Source organism: Euleptes europaea, chromosome 20, assembly GCF_029931775.1.
Source record: "Euleptes europaea isolate rEulEur1 chromosome 20, rEulEur1.hap1, whole genome shotgun sequence".
NCBI classification, from domain to species: Eukaryota; Metazoa; Chordata; class Lepidosauria; order Squamata; family Sphaerodactylidae; genus Euleptes; species Euleptes europaea.
In genome coordinates, this window is record NC_079331.1 from 5,818,240 (window position 1) to 5,835,886 (window position 17,647).

Here is a 17,647-nt window from a genome sequence, read left to right on the forward strand (position 1 = left end):
CCACAAAAAAATGCATCTGGTTTGAAGCATAGGTGGACTATAAATTAAAAAAAAAAAAACCCAACCAAAATTAATAAATAAAAGGTGCAGAAACCCCCTCCCTGTGGAAGCAGCCTCTGGTTTACAGATACACACATGCATATAAGAGAGGGTCTTTTCTGCCCAACGGGCATAGGCTTCAGATGAACACATGAAGCTGCCTTATACTGAACCAGACCCTCGCTCCATCAAAGTCAGTATTATCTACTCAGACCGGCAGCGGCTCTCCAAGGTCTCAGGCAGAGGTCTTTCACATCACCTACTTGCCTGGTCCCTTTAACTGGAGATGCCGGGGATTGAACCTGGGACCTTCTGCATGCCAAGCAGAGGCTCTATCACTGAGCCATGACCTATCCCCATGGAGCTGCCTTATACTGAATCAGACTCTTGGTCCATCAAAGTCAGTATTGTCTACTCAAATGGGCACGCCTCTCCAGGGTCTCAGACAGGGGTCATTCACATGACCTACCTGCCAAGTCCTGAGAGCCAGCATGGTGTAGTGGTTAAGAGCGGTGGACTCTGATTTGGAGAACCGGTTTGCTTCCCCTCCACATGAGCGGCGGAGGCTAATCTGAGGAACTGGATTTGTTTCCCCACTCCTCCACACAAATCCAGCTGGGTGACCTTGAGCTAGTCACAGCTCTCTCAGAGCTCTCTCAACCCCACCCTACCTCACAGGGTGTCTGCTGTGGGGAGGGGAAGGCGATGGTAAGCCAGTTGGATTCTTCCTTAAGTGGTAGAGAAAGTCGGCATATAAAAACCAACTCTTCTTCTTAACTGGAGATGCCGGGGATTGAACCTGGGACCTTCTGCATGCCAAGCAGATGCTCTCCCACTGAGCCATGGCCCCTCCCCTGAAGAACACATGAACACCTGAAGCGGCCCTCTACTGAATCAGACCCTTGGTCCATCCAAGTCAGTATTGTCTACTCAGGCTGGCAGTGGCTCTCCAGGGTTTCAGGCAGAGGTCTTTCCCATCACCTCCTTGCCTAGTCCCTTTAACTGGAGATGCCAGGGATTGAATCTGGGACCCTCTGCATGCCAAGCAGAGGCTCTTCCACTGAGCCACGGCCCCTCTCCAAGGGTCTCAGGCAGGGGTCTTTCACATCACCTACCTGCCTTGTCCCTTTTAACTGGAGATGCCGGGGACTGAACCTGGGACCTTCCGCATGCCAAGCAGACGCTCCCCCACCGAGCCACGGCCCCTCCCAAACAAGGGTCTACAGAGAGGGGCGTGCGTTGTGCGACCCCGCTCCAGTAAACAATTTAATCCTTTGGAAACAGGCAAGGGAAAAAAAGAAGAAGGTGGAGCTAGGAAAAGAGGGGCGGGAGGAGTGGGCAGAGTTAAACTGTCACGCTTCGGAAGCGAGGGCAGACCAGACCGGGCTCCTGGGAGGCAACCGTGGACTGGCAAGGGGGCACCCTCCGAAGACGAGACGCGTGTCGAGATGCGTGTCCAGACGGCGGCCGCTGTCCATGTGTCCTGGTGCTGAACGGAGCCCCCCTCCCCATCAAGTCCAGAGCCCAAAGGAAGAGTCGGGGGCTCTTGGGACCCTTCAGAGCTGTCCACCGCCTGCTGGTGCTGAAGCCCACCCCACTCCGGAACCAAGGCGCATCGATGGGAACCGGCCGAGAGGCGCATCCGTCCCGGGAGAAGATGCTGCTTTAAGCCCGGTCGGCAGCTGAGCTCTGACAAGCCGGCTCATCCTTCCCCTCCGCCACCGAGTCTAGGTCTCCCGCCGCAGGAAAACCCTCTCCCACCCCCCAACTCGCACCCCAGGCATGGCTTTCATGGTGAAGTCGGTGGTGGGCGGGCAACTGAAGAACCTCACAGGGGGGCTCAAAGGAGAAGAGAAAGGGGAAAGCGAGAAGACCCCGGCCGAGGCCCACGGCATGACGCGGGAAGAGTATGAAGAATATCAGAAGCAGCTGGTGGAAGAGAAGTAAGTACTGCGTCGGGGCGGAAAGCCCTGTTGCTTCGGGGAATAGATTAGGACTCTTTGGGATCATAGAAGAATCATAGAGTGGGAAGGGATCACCAGGGTCATCTAGTCCAACCCCCTGCACAATGCAGGAAATTCGCAACTACCTCCCCCCTACACCCCCAGTGATCCCTACTCCATGCCCAGACGTTGGCCAAGATGCCCTCCCTCTCACCATCTGCCTAAGGTCACAGAATCAGCCTTGCTGACAGATGGCCATCTAGCCTCTGCTTCAAAACCGCTAGGGAAGGAGAGCCCACCACCTCCCGAGGAAGCCTGTTCCACTGAGGAACCGCTCTAACTGCTAGAAAAACAGTTGAACCTCCTGCCAAGCTAGCGGAGTGCATTTGCACCTTAGCAGAGGGAGAAAAGGGAGCTGAAGAAAGGACGCGTTTTCTAACCCCTTTCTCCCTCATTTTTTTTTTTGGGGGGGAGCAATTTTTGAGCAAACCCCAGGAGCTATAAAAATGCGATGGGTTTCAACCCATTGTTGAATAAGGTGCGTTTAAATGCCTCACCTGCCCAACAGAGTCAAGGCAAAGGGGGTACACATCTTTCTCCCACACCTTAGTCATGCTGCCAGCATTGCTGTTTGAAGGGACGCGATTGTTGTTCCCGTATTTATAAGTGAGGATCTCAGAATGAGAGAGGGCTGCTTGCAGCCAACATGTCCATTCCATGTCCAGAAAGGAGTGCACATCCAAATAAGTAGGCGCGGGGCTTTGCAAAAGAGAGTGAATCTGTCGCATGCACTATTTAACGCCCCCCCCCCAAAAAAAACTATGAATCCTGCTAGGCAGGGAAACCAGGAAGGATACACAATTTTTCAAAACCCACAGAAACATATACAATGGCATATACCTGACACTCCACAAAGAAATATCCTTTAGAGGGGCTGAGGCTCAGTGGTAGAGCATCTGCTTGGCATGCAGAAGGTCTTGGGTTCAATCCCCGGCATCTCCAGTTAAAGGGACTAGGCAGGTAGGTGATGTGAAAGACCTCTGCCTGAGACTCTGGAGACCCTCCCATACCCTAAGGGTAAATCAACTGGGAAGGGGCCGTGGCTCAGTGGTAGAACATCTGCTTGGCCTGGTTCAATCTCCAGCATCTCCAGTTAAAGGGACCGGGCAAGTAGGTGATGTGAAAGACCTCCTCCTGAGACCCTGGAGAGCTGCTGCCGGTCTGAGCAGGCAATACTGACTTTGATGGACCGAGGGTCTGGTTCAGTATAAGGCAGCTTCATGGGTTCATCCTCTTCCCCTCAAAAATAAATAGATCGTTATGGCATTCCAGTCTCACTTTGGTCTGCAGAGCTAGATTCGAGTCCAGGAGCACCTAAGAGACTAACAGGATTTTCGGGGTGTAAGCTTTCGAGAGTCCAAGCTCCCTTTGTCAGAAGTACAGAAACTGTCCTAAGAGACAAAGATGTGCAGAATAAGACAGAGAAGACTAGATCGCTTCTACCAGGACACCCAGTCATTCATGCCTACCACAAAAACAGGGCAAATGTTTTTTAAAAATGAAAAATAGCTCTAAGCGCCGTCTGTGCAAAAACACGCAATTTCCCCTCCAAGCAGTTTCTGCGCACGGTGCAGACCTTAATTCTTCCTTTTAAAAAAACAACAACATGCAAATATAAGAATCTGGGTTACAAAATGCAAACAGTGGAAGCTGAGCTTTCCATTTGGGGAGGGCCGTAGCTCGGTGGGAGAGCCTCTGCTTGGCATGAAGAAGGTCCCAGGTTCAATCCCCGGTATCTCCAGTTAAAGGGAGCAGGCAAGTAGATGATGTGAAAGACCTCAGCCTGAGAGCCATGGAGAGGGGCTGTGGCTCAGTGGTAGAGCATCTGCTTGGCATGCAGAAGGTCCCAGGTTCAATCCCTGGCATCTCCATTTAAAGGGACTAGGCAAGTAGGTGATGTGGAAGACCTCCGCCTGAGACCCTGGAAAGCCATGGAGAGGGGGGCCAGTGACTCAGTGGTAGAGCATCTGCTTGGCAATTGGCATACAGAAGGTCCTAGGTTCAATCCTTGGCATCTCCAGTTAAAAGGACCAGGCAAGTAGGTGATGTGGAAGACCTCCGCCTGAGACCCTGGAGAGCTGCTGCCAGTCTGAGTAGACAATACTGACTTTGATGGACCAAGGGTCTGATTCAGTAGAAGGCAGCTTCATGTGTTCCACATCTGCTTGGCATGCAGAAGGTCCCAGGTTCAATCCCCAGCATCTCCAGTTAAAGGGACTAGGCAGGTAGGTGATGAGAAAGACCTCTGCCGGAGATCCTGGAGAGCCGCTGCCGGTCTGAGTAGACAATACTGACTTTGATGGACCTTATACTCATTCATTATAAGGCAGCTTCATGCATTCATGTGTTCAAGCACCAACCGGGGCAACTGGCAAAGGGAACTTTCACTCTCGAAAGCTCAGACCTCCCCAAAATCAAGTTGATCCCTAAGGGGCTATTGAAGAGACCCTGTCCTCTCCTGCTTTCGAAACAAAGCTGGGAGTGGGGAGAGGAAGTGGAGACAACGCGTTTACATTTGTTGTGGAAGGCAGGGAATGCAAGTAAAGCATTTTAATGAACCCCTAATCTTTTAATCCGCTTTTGCCTTCAAGAGAAGGGATTGTTTTCTCGGGGAAGGGGGGACTACAGCTTTCCTCCAGGAAGTTTAGATTTATAGTTTTCAATTCCTGATTTTGCCGGGAATGGGGGGAAAGCCAGATTATTTACCGCTGCCTTCACACTTTCCAATACTGAGAGCCAGCATGGCGTAGTGGTTAAGAGCGGTGGTTTGGAGCGGTGGAGTTTGATCTGGAGAACAGGGTTCGTTTCCCCATTCCTCCACAGGAGCGATGGAGGCTAATCTGGTGAACTGGGTTTGTTTCCCCCTCTCCTACACCTGAAGCCAGCTGGGTGACCTTGGGCTAGTCACAGCTCTCTTAAAGCTCTCTCAGCCCCACTTGCCTCACATGGTGTCTGTTGTGGGGAGAGGAAGGGAAGGTGATTGTAAACTGGTTTCAGTCTCCTTTAAGTGGTAGAGAAAGTTGGCATATAATCTTCTTCTTCTCATTCCTGTTCACCTTCTATATGTAATTCTCTGGCAGTAACATATAGGGCTGTTATAGTTTACCCATCACCTTCTGGGAAGATTGCTTCCAGACTTTATGTTGAACTAAATCCCATGGCTTTCATGTAGAAAGGATAGAATATTCTGCATATAAAAAGAAAAGAAAAGAGAAACAGTCTGTGCAGCTCAGAAGAGCAGAAGTAATTACTTCAGATACCCAAACCAGCTGCGCTTCCATAAGCCAATGGGGTGTAGTGGTTGAACACATGAAGCTGCCTTATACTGAACCAGACCCTCGGTCCATCAAAGTCAGTACTGTCTTCTCAGACCGGTAGTGGCTCTCCAGGGTCTCAGGCAGAGGTCTTTCACATCACCTACTTGCCCGGTCCCTTTAACTGGAGATGCCGGGGATTGAACCTGGGGCCTTCTGCATGCCAAGCAGAGGCTCTGCCACTGAGCCACAGCCCCTCTAAAGGATATTGGACTGGGCTCTGGGAGATCCAGGTTTTAGAAGAAGAGGAAGAGATGGTTTTATATGCCGACTTTCTCTACCACTTAAGGGAGACTCTAACCGGCTTACAATCGCCTTCCCCTCCCACAAAAGACTCCCTGTGAGGTAGGTGAGGCTGAGAGAGCTCTAAGAGAACTGTGACTAGCCCAAGGTCACGCAGCTGGCTTCATGTGTAGGAGTGGGGAAACAAATCCAGTTCACCAGATTAGCCTCCACAGCTCATGTGGAGGAGTGGGGAATCGAACCCGGCTCTCCAGATCAGAATCCACCACTCCAAACCACCGCTCTTAACCACTACACCACGCTGGTTCCCTATTCTGCCAAGGAAGCTCACTGTGTGACCTTGGGCCTGTGTCACACACAGTTAGCCTAGCCTACCTCCCAGGGTCGTTGTGAGGATACAATGGAGGAGAAAAGGATGCAGGCCGCTCCGATTCCCCATCGGAGAGAAAAGCGGGGTATAAATGAAATAGATGCAAATCTGGCCAAAGGACCATCAAAGAAGGGAAAACGCTCAGCAGGAACGGACAGAAAAGTGGGCAGCACATATCTCCCCTGGTACACAGCACACAGATTTCACAGTACCATTTTCAACAGCACACACATGCTTCCAGGCAATCCTGTTACAGACATGTCCATTGAAGCATTACCCCATTAGCTATCCAGGTAGGGTTGCCAACCTCCAGGTACTAGCTGGAGATCTCCCGCTATTAGAACTGATCTCTAGCCGTTAGAGATCAATTCCCCTGGAGAAAATTGCCGCTTCAGCAATTGGACTCTCTGGCATTGAAGTCCCTCCCCTCCCCAAACCCCGCCCTCCTCAGGCTCCGCCCCAAAACCTCCCGCCGGTAATCTGGTTAAGAGCGGTGGACTCTAATCTGGAGAACTGGGCCCGATTCCCTACTCCTCCACATGAAGCCAGCTGGGTGACCTTGGGCCAGTCACAGTTCTCTCTAAACTCTCTCAACCCCACCTACCTCACAGGGTGCCTGTTGTGGAGAGGGGAAGGGAAGGCGATTGTAATCCGCTTTGAGACTCCTTATGGTAGAGAGAAGCGGGGTATAAAAACCAGCTCTTCTTCCACATGTCTGGTACTAGAGAAGGAAGATCTCTATGACCATTTATGCATGGTCAGTTTGGATTCTCGCTCAAAGCTCTCTTTTTTTTATGCGACTTTAAAAATGCCTATTCACGGTCCTGATGCAAAAGGAGAAATTCCATCCCCATACACACACTCGCCAGCTCCTTTGTTCCTGTTTGCATAGCCGTCAGCATGTGCATAGCTAACGCGCCGCTGTTATTTTGCATGGCTCCTTGAGGGGAATTCTTCCCGGCAAACACCAAAGGTCGCATTAAAGGGGCTAATTACCATGCGAAAACGGCCTATAGGAGGTGACTGCATAAAGTAACAGAAAGGATTGTACACAAGGAAGGATCATCCACTTCTTGCATACAGGTGCCTGTCCTAGTAAGCAGAGTTACACCCTTCTAAGTCCATTGAAGTCAAAGGGCTTCGAAGGCCATAACTCTGTTGGGAACTGCACTGTTATTACAGCCCCGTACATAAGAACATAAGAAAGGCCATGCTGGATCAGACCAAGGCCCATCAAGTCCAGCAGTCTGTTCCCACAGTGGCCAACCAGGGACCTCTAGGAGGCCCCCAAACAAGATGACTGCAGCAGCAGCATCCTGCCTGGGTTCCAAAGCACCTAATAAAATAGGCATGCTCCTCTGATCCTGGAGATAATAGGTATGCACCATGACTAGTATTCATGTTGACTAGTAGCCATGACTAGCCCCATCCTCCATAAGAAAGACCCTGCTGGATCAGACCAAGGTCCATCAAGTCCAGCAGTCTGTTCACACAGTGGCCAACCAGGTTTCTCTAGGAAGCCCCCAAACAAGATACAGCACCTAATAGTATAGGCCTGCTCCTCTGATCATGGAGAGAATAGGTATGCATCAAGACTAGTATCCATTTTAACTAGTAGCCATGAATACTCCTCTCCTCCATGAACATGTCCACTCCTCTCTTAAAGCCAAGTTGGCAGCCATCACCACATCCTGGGGCAGGGAGTTCCACAATTTAACTATGCCTTATGTGAAGAAATACTTCCTTTTATGAGTTTTGAATCTCTCACCCTCCAGCTTCAGCAGATGACCCCACGTTCTGGTATTATGAGAGAGGGAGAAAATCTTCTCCCTTTCCACTCTCTTTACATCATGCATAATTTTATAGACCTCTATCATGTCTCCCCTTAACCACCTTCTTTCCAAGCTAAACAGCCCTAAGAGTTTTAACCACTCCTCCTAGGGCAGTTGCCCCAGTCCCCTGATCATTTTGGTTGCTCTTTTCTGCACCTTCTCAAGCTCCACAATATCCTTTTTTAGGCGTGGTATGAGATGGAAGCTGGCCATCATTCTAAATGAACCATCTGAGAATGAAAGATGATCACATTGGGGAATCCACTTCAATCAGCCCTGCGATGCGCTGGGATCTGGAGCGGAGATTGATGACCTCCATCAGAAACTGGCGGGCTTCTTCTGCCCTTCTGGTTGACCCCCTGGGGGTTGCTCTTGGCCGCCTCGCTAATAAACAACCGTTTCCCCTCCCCTCCATGTTCTTGGCAGGATGGAGAGAGATGCCCAGTTTGCACAGCGCAAAGCCGAGAGGGCGACGCTGAGGACCCATTTCCGAGACAAATACCGGCTGCCTAAGGTACGTCCGCGGGCCTTCGCTGCAAAAGCTGGAAGAGGGGGCCTTTGCCAGATTTCAGTAGAGGTAGTCCTACAGGGCCCAGGCTAGAAGAAGAGTTGCCGACTTTCTCTACCACTTAAGGAGGAGTCAAACTGGCTTACAATCACCTTCCCTCCCCCTCCCCACAACAGATACCCTGTGAGGTAGGTGGGGGTTAGGGAGCTGTGACTAGCCCAAGGTCACCCAGCTGGCTTCGTATGGAGGAGTGGGGAAACAAATCCAGTTCATCAGATTAGCCTCCGCCGCTCATGTGGAGGAGAGGGGAATCAAACCCGGTTCTCCAGATCAGAGTCCACCGCTCCAAACCACTGGGTTTGATTCCACACTCCGGGTTTGATTCCCCACTCCTCCACATGAGCGGCAGCAGAGGCTAATCTGGTGAACCGGATTTGTTTCCCCACTCCTACACACGAAGCCAACTGGGTGACCTTGGGCTAGTCCGACTCTCTCAGCCCCACCTACCCTCACAGGGTATCTGTTGTGGGGAGGGGAAGGGAAGATGATTGTAAGCTGGTTTGATTCTCCCTTAAGTGGTAGAGAAAAAAAGGTAAAGGTAAAGGTCCCCTGTGCAAACACCGGGTCATTCTTGACCCATGGGGTGATGTCACATCCCGACATTTACTAGGCCGACTTGGTAGAGAAAGTCAGCATATAAAAACCAACTCTCTTTCTCCTTCTTCTTAACCACTACACCATGCTGGCTTCTAGCCCCATCTCATCAGTTCTCGGAAGCTAAGCAGGGTCGGCCCTGGTTAGCATTTGGATGGGAGACCGCCAGGGATCTTCAGGGTGGCTACGCAGAGGCAGGCGACGGCAAACCACCTCTGAACGTCTCTTGCCTTGAAAACCCGGTGGGGCCGCCGTAAAGTCAGCTGCGATTTGACAACCCTTCCCACCACCACTGGTCATATGCATTAGAGCTGAATGACGCCCTGGCATAACACAGTGCATTTCCGTGTTATAAAATGGGAGCTGCATGAGGAGAGAGCGTTATCAATGGAGAGAGGGCAGAAGCGGACGGCGGAAGGCGTGTGCCTCGTCCTCAGGCTGACGGGTCCAATCCTCGCTCGTTTATTACGAGGATGGATCTGCTGCCTCTCCAGCAACCCGTCGGAGGCAATCCACTGAGTAAAAACAATACAGTAAAAATCATTTCTTTAAAAAGTCACCCTACGAACGATCAATAATAAAACCAGGCAGAGGCATCCAGCAGCCCAGAACTGTTCTCAAAACAGTCTTCAAGCAAAAAGGAGGAGTGTTTAAAAAAACTCCTTAAAAAGACCAAAGGTTGCAGGTTATAGGGTTGCCAGCTCTGAGTCGTGAAATTCCTGGATATTTGGGGGATGGAACCCGGGGAGGGTGGGGTTTAAGGAGGGGAGGGACACGAGCAGGGCATAATGCCATAGAGACCACCCTCCAAAGCTTTAAAAGGTGATTAGACAGATCCATGGAGAAGTGGTCTATCATTGGCTGCTAGCCGTGGTGACTAAAGGGAACCTCCACAGTCAGAGGCAGTCAACCTCTGAATAACAGTACCAGGAGGCAACAGCAGGGGAAGGCCTCGGCTTCTCTTATGTTCTTACGCCTTATTTTCAGGATATGTGCCTCATTCCAAGATATCACAGCCCTAAAAGTTAATAGAAAAGAGCAAGAGTCCCGTAGCACCTTAAAGACTAACAAAAATATTTTCTGGCAGGGTATGAGCTTTCGTGAGCCACAGCTCACTTCTTCAGATACCTTCTTCAGGTATCTGAAGAAGTGAGCTGTGGCTCACGAAAGCTCCTACCCTGCCAGAAAATATTTTTGTTAGTCTTTAAGGTGCTACTGGACTCTTGCTCTTTTCTACTACTGCAGACAGACTAACAACTGTGAATTATCTAAAAGTTAATAGATGCCCTTTTAGTACCCTAGATCTCCATATATCAGGAAGCATAACTGTATCCAACAGGGGTGTCGTCACCTGGGGACGTGCGTCCTAAATCAGTGTGAAACAGCCACGGGAGGAGGGTGCTTTTCTAGCGTTTCCACCTAAGTTGCGTTGACATGGCAGACAACGTGCAACGAGAGAATCAGAGCAAAAAAGAAATATTGGCCTTTGGACGCGTGGCAGATAGCGGCGCTGAAAAAGCAGACATGCAAACGAGAGAGGGGGGGAGAGAGAGAGAGAGAAAGAGAGAAGTTCTTGTCAAGATGTGTCACGCTGTTTGCAGAACTGAAATCTCGGCTGAAGACGAGGATTTGCTTCCCGGCACAGCAATACGGAACGTTTCAGGAAAATTCAGAATCGCATTCGTTAAGGTGTCAAGTTTCTTTGTCGCTGTGTCATTTTTTCCCCCCCTTTAAAAATGTTCAGACATCTGCCTCCCTCCCGAGCAACTGAGACTCAAGGCGAGGGATGGATCGAAAGCCACATCGATCGCAAGAAGTTTAAGATATCAAACCGTTGGAACAGTCGGCGGGGAATTAAGTCGCGGCCCTAAGAGACCCCAGCCCCTAAAAGCCAACAGACTACCATTGCAGATTCACGACACGATTTACTTAGGTCATTTCCAACGTTGTAATCTAGCATACGAGCCATAACAACAGCTTTCGTGCATGCCCCATGCTTGGTTGCCTTCTTGTCCACTTTCAGGCAGTATCCCGTAGAGATCAGGGCGGGGCATTAAGATGGGAGAATTTGGGTGCAAATCCCCAATCAGCCTTGAAAGTCAATGCCTCTGTGGCCATGGCTCAGTGATAGAGTATCTGCTTGGTATGCAGAAGGTCCCAGGTTCAATCCCTGGCATCTCCAGTTAGGGACCAGGCGAGTAGGTGATGTGAAAGACCCCTGCCTGAGACCCTGGAGAGCCGCTGCCGGTCTGAGTAGACAATACTGACTTTGATGGACCGAGGGTCTGATTCAGTAGAAGGCAGCTTCATGTGTTCATGTGTGTACCTTAGTGATCGCCCATCCAAATACTAACCAGGGCCAACCCTGCTTAGCTTCTGAGATATGATGAGATCAGGCTAGCCTGGACCAGAGAGCTAGCATGGTGTCGTGGATAAGAGCGGTGGTTTGGAGCGGTGGAGTCTGATCTGGAGAACCGGGGTTGATTCCCCCACTCCTCCACATGAGCGGCGGAGGCTAATCTGGTGAACTGGATCTGTTTCCCCACTCCTACACACGAAGCCAACTGGGTGACCTTGGGCTAGTCACAGCTCTCTTAGAGCTCTCTCAGCCCCACCTACCTCACAGGGTGTCTATTGTGGGGAGGGGGAGGGAAGGTGATTGTAAGCTGGGTTGATTCTCCCTTAAGTGGCAGAGAAAGTCGGCATATAAAAACCAACTCTTCTTCTTCTTCAGGGCACATTTCTTAGAGTGGTCCAAAAATATGCTAAATAGATATAACAGGTTTGAGAACCATACCAAAACTTGGCTTTTCCTCTCCAGAACAAACCGTTTTTCAGGGCTTTTAAAGAAATCTTAGTTGATCAATCACACGTATGTGAACAGATTGATGGAGCGATGACATCGACATGCATGGGTTTACGAATAAATGATAATCCCCGTAGAAGAAAAACATGTTTTTGTTCCTTAAAAAAGAAGAAGATAATATCAGCATCTAGGGCAGCAACCCCCTGCTTAGAAAAGGCAATCCTCCCTCGGCTAGACCGAAGAGGAAATTCCTCTTTAAGATGGCGTTGCCATCTGCCATTTTTGTAAGCATTCGTTTAGGGATATTTATAAAGCTCCTACAGCATTATGGCACTTGTAGCCCTCTTATGCCATTCCAAAAATAAAAATAACAATCCAAGCGTCGCCAACGACAAACGAAGACAAAAAGGAATACAGGATTGCCGGAGAAAAAGTGCACGCATGGCCATAGAAACTAGCCACAATGGAAGCGGCAAAATAACACCAAACTCACCCCTTGGGAGGGAAAAGGTGCAGAATAGGATGCCAACGGCAGGTTCCTCTGGGCCAAGGAAGACGGGTCTTGGTCTGCCGGATGCTTCAAAGGAAATCTATTTATTTATTGCCGTTACATTATTTCTGCTCGGTCTTCCTCCCTCAAAGCTGAGGAGACAAATCGGCACAATGAACACCAACGGGGATCCAATAAACGCCGAAATTAATTGCCAGCATTTTAAACTGGGGCAGGGAACCAACGAGTCGCCGGGGAGGCTGACGTTTACCTTCCCGAGCATTGCTCGTAGGTTATCTCATGCTGTCGTACCGCAACAGCCCTGCAAGGTAGGCCAGTATCAACCCTCCCGATACGGCAGGTTGAAAGGGGAGAGACAGCGGCTTGCCTGAAGCCACCTAATGGCCGAAGCTTGCGTGGTGACCTTGGGCCAGTCACATGCTCTCAGCTTAGCCTACCTCACAGGGCTGTAGTGAAGGTAAAATGGAGGGAAGGATAATGATGGAGGCGGCTTTGGGTTCCCTTTGGGGGAGAAAGGCAGCGTACCAATGAATTAAAATAATAACCCTGTAAGTAGGACCCCTAAACCCAATTGAAATCATTAAAAAAAAAAAACCCTCAAGGTTCGAGCTGATCAAAAGATGGTTGATCAGCAGGAAGGTTACAGCCAACTCCAGGATGGGAAATTCCTGGAGATTTGATGGTGGATCTGGGGAGGGCAGGGTTTGGGGAGGGGAGGGACCTCAATGGGGTACATGGCCATAGACCCCCAGGCCCCACCTAGAGGCTTCATCTTTTCCAGCTGTTCCAGTTGTTCATCTGTCCTCAAAACCTTTGGACAATTGCACTTACCTGGAAGTTTGAACTCTGTAAAAGAAATTGTCAAGCCATTGATAAGCAACAACATTTAGTACTGACCTTATCTTTTTGACCCTTTGTATTTTGTGTATTGTTTGTTGTATGTGTTTTCACTGTACACCTTTTTGCACTTAATATATTTAATTGCATTGGAAATTTGTGCTGTTTTTGTCTTCTTCGTACTATACAGCACAGAGCCTTCTTTTTCTGGTGGTCCCACCTAGAGGCTGGCAACCCTATTTGACTTCCCCCCCTTGTCCCTCCCCCTTGTCCCCCAAAGGCTTGACTCTAACCTCTGCTTCTCTCCCCCTCTCGAACCGACGCCCCGCCCTTTAGAACGAGACCGACGACAACCAGATCCAGGTGGTTGGGGGTGACGTGGAGCTCCCCAAAGAGCTGGCCAAGATGATCGAGCAGGACAACGAAGAGGAGGAGGAAAGGGACTCTGTTATCGGACAGCTCACCAACATCCAAACCCTAGACCTGGATTCCCTGAAGGATAAGGCCCAGGCCACGCTAGATGACCTGAAGCAATCGGCGGAGAAATGCATCCTCATGTGACCGGGCAGTACCTCGTTCGTAGGACCGACTCCTTCCCTCCCCAACGTAAACCTGTTGCATTGTGGGGCAGGGTGTGAGCCGTCAGCTGTCTGGGGGTGGGGAGCATAGGGGTGGTGACGGTCGATGGGCACGATCCGGCCGGCTCCCGTCGAGTTAGTCTTCCTTACCTCCTAGAGACGTCGACCCCTTTTTCCGACCCCGAGTCGGAAGATGTCTTCCTCGTCCCCTTCTCTGTCTGTGAACATGAGGTGTGTTTGCCAGTCTCGGGTTAGAGAAAGAATATTGTCTCCCCCACCCCACCCAACTGCCCCACTCGTCGTGATGGCCTAAAAATAAGGTCTCTCTTGCGCGGTCAAAACTTGACCCCCTCATCAAAAGAAACAAAGAAGCACGGGGGATCTCAAGATCACAGGTCTGGTTGTATATGGGCAGAATCCTCTGTCTTCCGTTGGAGGGATGGAAGATCATTTAATCTTTCCGAAGATGTACAGAGTGTGACCCGGTGACCCAGGCTAGCCCGATCTCATCAGATCTCAGACGCTAAGCAGGGTCCGCCCTGGTTAGTGCTTGGATGGGAGACCGCCAAGGAGGTCCAGAGTTGTTACGCAGAGGAATGGTGGCCATCCCTCTGTTTGTTGGCAAACCCTCTGTTTGCTTGCCCTGACCTGGATGGTCCGAGCTCGCCCAAGCATGGAAACTAAGCTGAGTCATTCTTGTTTGGGAGACCACCAAGGAAGTCCAGGGTCACTACACACAGGCAGGCAATGGCAAACCACCTCTGGACGTCTCTTCCCCTGACCTGGATGGCCCAGGCTAGGTTAATCTCAGAAGCTAAGCAGGGTCGGCCCAGGGTTTGTGCTTGGATGGGAGACCCCCAAGGAAGCCCAGGGTTTTTACGCAGAGGCAGGCGATGGCAAACCTACTCTGAATGTCTCTTGCCTTGAAAACCCTAGTGGGTCGCCATAAGTCGGCTGTGATTTGACGGGACTTCCCACCGCCACCAGATGCACTTTGAACATTCAGAGTGCTTCCTGTGCTTTTAAGCAATCCTCACAACAGTCTTGCAAGGGAGGCCAAAGTTGTGAGGAAGTTATGATTTGAGCCCGGGACCTCCCGCATTGCACTCGTTCTCCCTCCATTTCTTCCTTGGAAAGCAAGCCATTTGCCGCCCCGCCCCCCAGGAATGAAACGTATCACCGGTCAAAATGACAACCGCGTCTCTGTGTCTTCCAAGATGTCAAAGGGGCGAGGGGGGGGGAGACCCACCCTCTCCCCCCTCCCCCAGAGCTATAGAGCAATACGGAGAAACAGCAACCCAACCTAGCGATTCCTGCCGTTTGCACCTCGTGCTTTTTGCAAAGGGAAGGCTGCCCCCATTTTGCAGGCGGGGAAAACTGAGGCAGGCCAGCGGGCCTGCTCTAGGCCGTGTAGCGGGGCAAGAACAGAAGCCAGATGAGTCGGGGGGTGCCCTCAGCCCCACGTGAGTGTCGGTCGCTGGGATTCCCTGGGTCACTCGGCACCACGGGCCCCGTCGCCGCCGCTTCCGACGAGAGGAGAAAGGGTGCGTCCACCCGCGTGTCTTGAACGTGGCCGTCGGTCTGTGTGTTGTGCTGTGAACATGTAGTATTGCTGTTCCTTCTATGACACCGCTTATTCCATGGTACTGTTGAGATTGGGGGAATAAATATCAAGAGTTCTCTATGCATCCCTTTGTCCGGCCTTTCTGTTCCAAAAAAGAAAGATGCCGTTCTACTGCCTTTCTCCCCTCTTTCTTTTCCCCATAAAAAAACAAACAAGTGGTGAAATATGGGCCGTAGCTCAGCGGCAGAGCATCTACTTGGCATGCAGAAGGTCCCAGGTTCAATCCCCGGCATCTCCAGTTAAAAGAAGAAGAAGAAGAGTTGGTTTTTATATGCCAGACTTTCTCTACCACTTAAGGGAGACTCAAACCGGCTTCCAATCACCTTCCCTTCCCCTCCCCACAATAGACACCCTGTGAGGTCAGTGGGGCTGAGAGAGCTGTGACTAGCCCAAGGTCACCCAGCTGGCTTCATGTGGAGGAGTGGGGAAACAAATCCTGTTCACCAGATTAGCCTCCGCCGCTCATGTGGAGGAGTGGGGAATGAAACCTGGTTCTCCAGATCAGAGTCCACCGCTCCGAATCAGCGCTCTTAACCACTACACCACGCAGGCTCCCCACATTGTAGGTGATGTGAAAGACCCCCGCCTGAGCCCCTGGAGAGCTGCTGCCAGTCTGAGTAGGCAATACTGACCTTAATGGATTAAGGGTCTGATTCAGTATAAGGAAGCTTCATGTGTTCATGTATTATAGGGGAGGGGGGTAGCTCAGTGGTAGAACATCTGATTGGCGTGCAGAAGGTCCCAGGTTCAATTCCCGGCACCTCCAGTTGAAAGGACCAGGCAGTAGGTGATTCAAAAGACCTCTGTCTAAGACCCTGGAGAGATGATGCCGATCTGGGTACACAATGCAGATTGGGAGGGGCTGTGGCTCTGTGGAAGAGCCTCTGCTTTGCATGCAGAAAAGACCAGGTTCAATCCCCGGCATCTCCAGTTAAAGAATCTGGCAGCTGGTGAGGTGAAAGGCGTGTGCCTGAGACCCTGGAGAGCGGCTGCCAGTCAGAGGAGGCAATACTGACTTTGATAGGTCAGTGGCCAGACTCAGCAGCGCTGTTCACATGTTACAGGTGTACACACACACATATACATACACACTGGGGCCATTTATGCTTGGTAATTAGCAGCACGTTCCAGGCTGAATTCCCCGCATATATTTTTTTAGTCTTTCACGGTGAACCGTCGTTCAGGAACGGACTGCGAAGCCGGTGCACACCTGCTTCGGATTACCTAAGACCCCCTTTAACAGACAACCGTTTGTCTTTGCTCCGCCCCCACACCGAAGAATCCCCTCAAGGAACCATGCAAAACGACAGCCACGCGTTAGCTAGGTAAACAGGGTTGGCTAATGGAAGGAATAAAGGAGCAGGCGAGTTGGGGGGTGGAATTTCTCCTTTTGCGTCGGGATCGTGAATAGTCATCTTAAAGATCGCATTTAAAAAAAAGAGCTTCGAGCGAGATTCAAAATTGACCTTGCCTAAATGGCCTGGGACTACTACCTGGATCGATGTGGGGTTTTAATCACAAGTACATGCTTTCAATGTAATGTGAGAATTACTTTAAAAGGTAAAGGTCCCCTGTGCAAGCACCGGGTCATTCCTGACCCATGGGGTGACGTCGCATCCTGACGTTTACTAGGCAGACTGTATTTATGGGGTGGTTTGCCAGTGCCTTCCCCAGTCGTCTTCCCTTTACCCCCAGCAAGCTGGGTTCTCATTTGACCCACCTCGGAAGGGTGGAAGGCTGAGTCGACCTTGAGCCGGCTACCTGAAACCAACTTCCGTTGGGATCAAACTCAGGTCCTGAGCAGATAGGGTTGCGAGGTCCCTCTTTGCAACGGGGGGGAGGGGAGGTTTTTGGGGCGGAGCCTGAGGAAGGCGGGGTTTGGGGAGGGAAGGGACTTCAATGGCATGGAGTCCAATGGCCAAAGCGGCCATTTCCTCCAGGGGAACTGACCTCTATCGGCTGGAGATCAGCTGTAATAGCAGGAGGTCTCCAGATTGTACCTGCAGGTTGGCAACCCTATGAGCAGAGCTTGGACTGCAGCACTGCAGCTTACCACTCTGCGCCACGGGGCTCCTGAGAAGTACTTAAGGCACGCATAAAGAAAAATCAAGCGTACACCGGATACAGCTTGCAACGTGTGAACTAGGCTAATAGAAGGCGATTTCTTGTGTTCAATATACTGTATGCCAATCTCAACAGAATCCTTGGGGCTTTCCCGTACAATCGTTGCCAGAAGTCTCCCGGCTGCAATAGGAAAGGCCCAGAGCCGGAGTTTGGAGGGTCATGGATCCGTCGGTATGCAAAGGTTTTCAAGCATCAGTCGACCAT

At 50.9% G+C, this 17,647-nt stretch overlaps 2 protein-coding genes across 2 annotated transcripts in view; one reads left to right on the plus strand and one right to left on the minus strand.

Moving 5' to 3' along the window:
- The first annotated feature begins 1,821 nt into the window (after window positions 1–1,821).
- On the plus strand, window positions 1,822–13,743 carry CPLX3 (complexin 3). The gene is made up of 3 exons (XM_056865946.1): window positions 1,822–1,982; window positions 8,228–8,315; window positions 13,454–13,743. Exons 1-3 carry the CDS (start codon window positions 1,822–1,824, stop codon window positions 13,676–13,678), a joined length of 474 nt encoding a protein of 157 aa, XP_056721924.1. The 3' UTR covers window positions 13,679–13,743.
- A 1,353-nt stretch (window positions 13,744–15,096) lies between these two features.
- The window catches only part of ULK3 (unc-51 like kinase 3), a 36,108-nt gene continuing 33,557 nt past the window's right edge, over window positions 15,097–17,647 (minus strand). Inside the window, exon 16 of the mRNA XM_056866050.1 lies at window positions 15,097–15,288. Within this exon, the coding sequence (XP_056722028.1) occupies window positions 15,097–15,288 (192 nt within the window). The remainder of the gene's footprint in view (window positions 15,289–17,647) is intronic.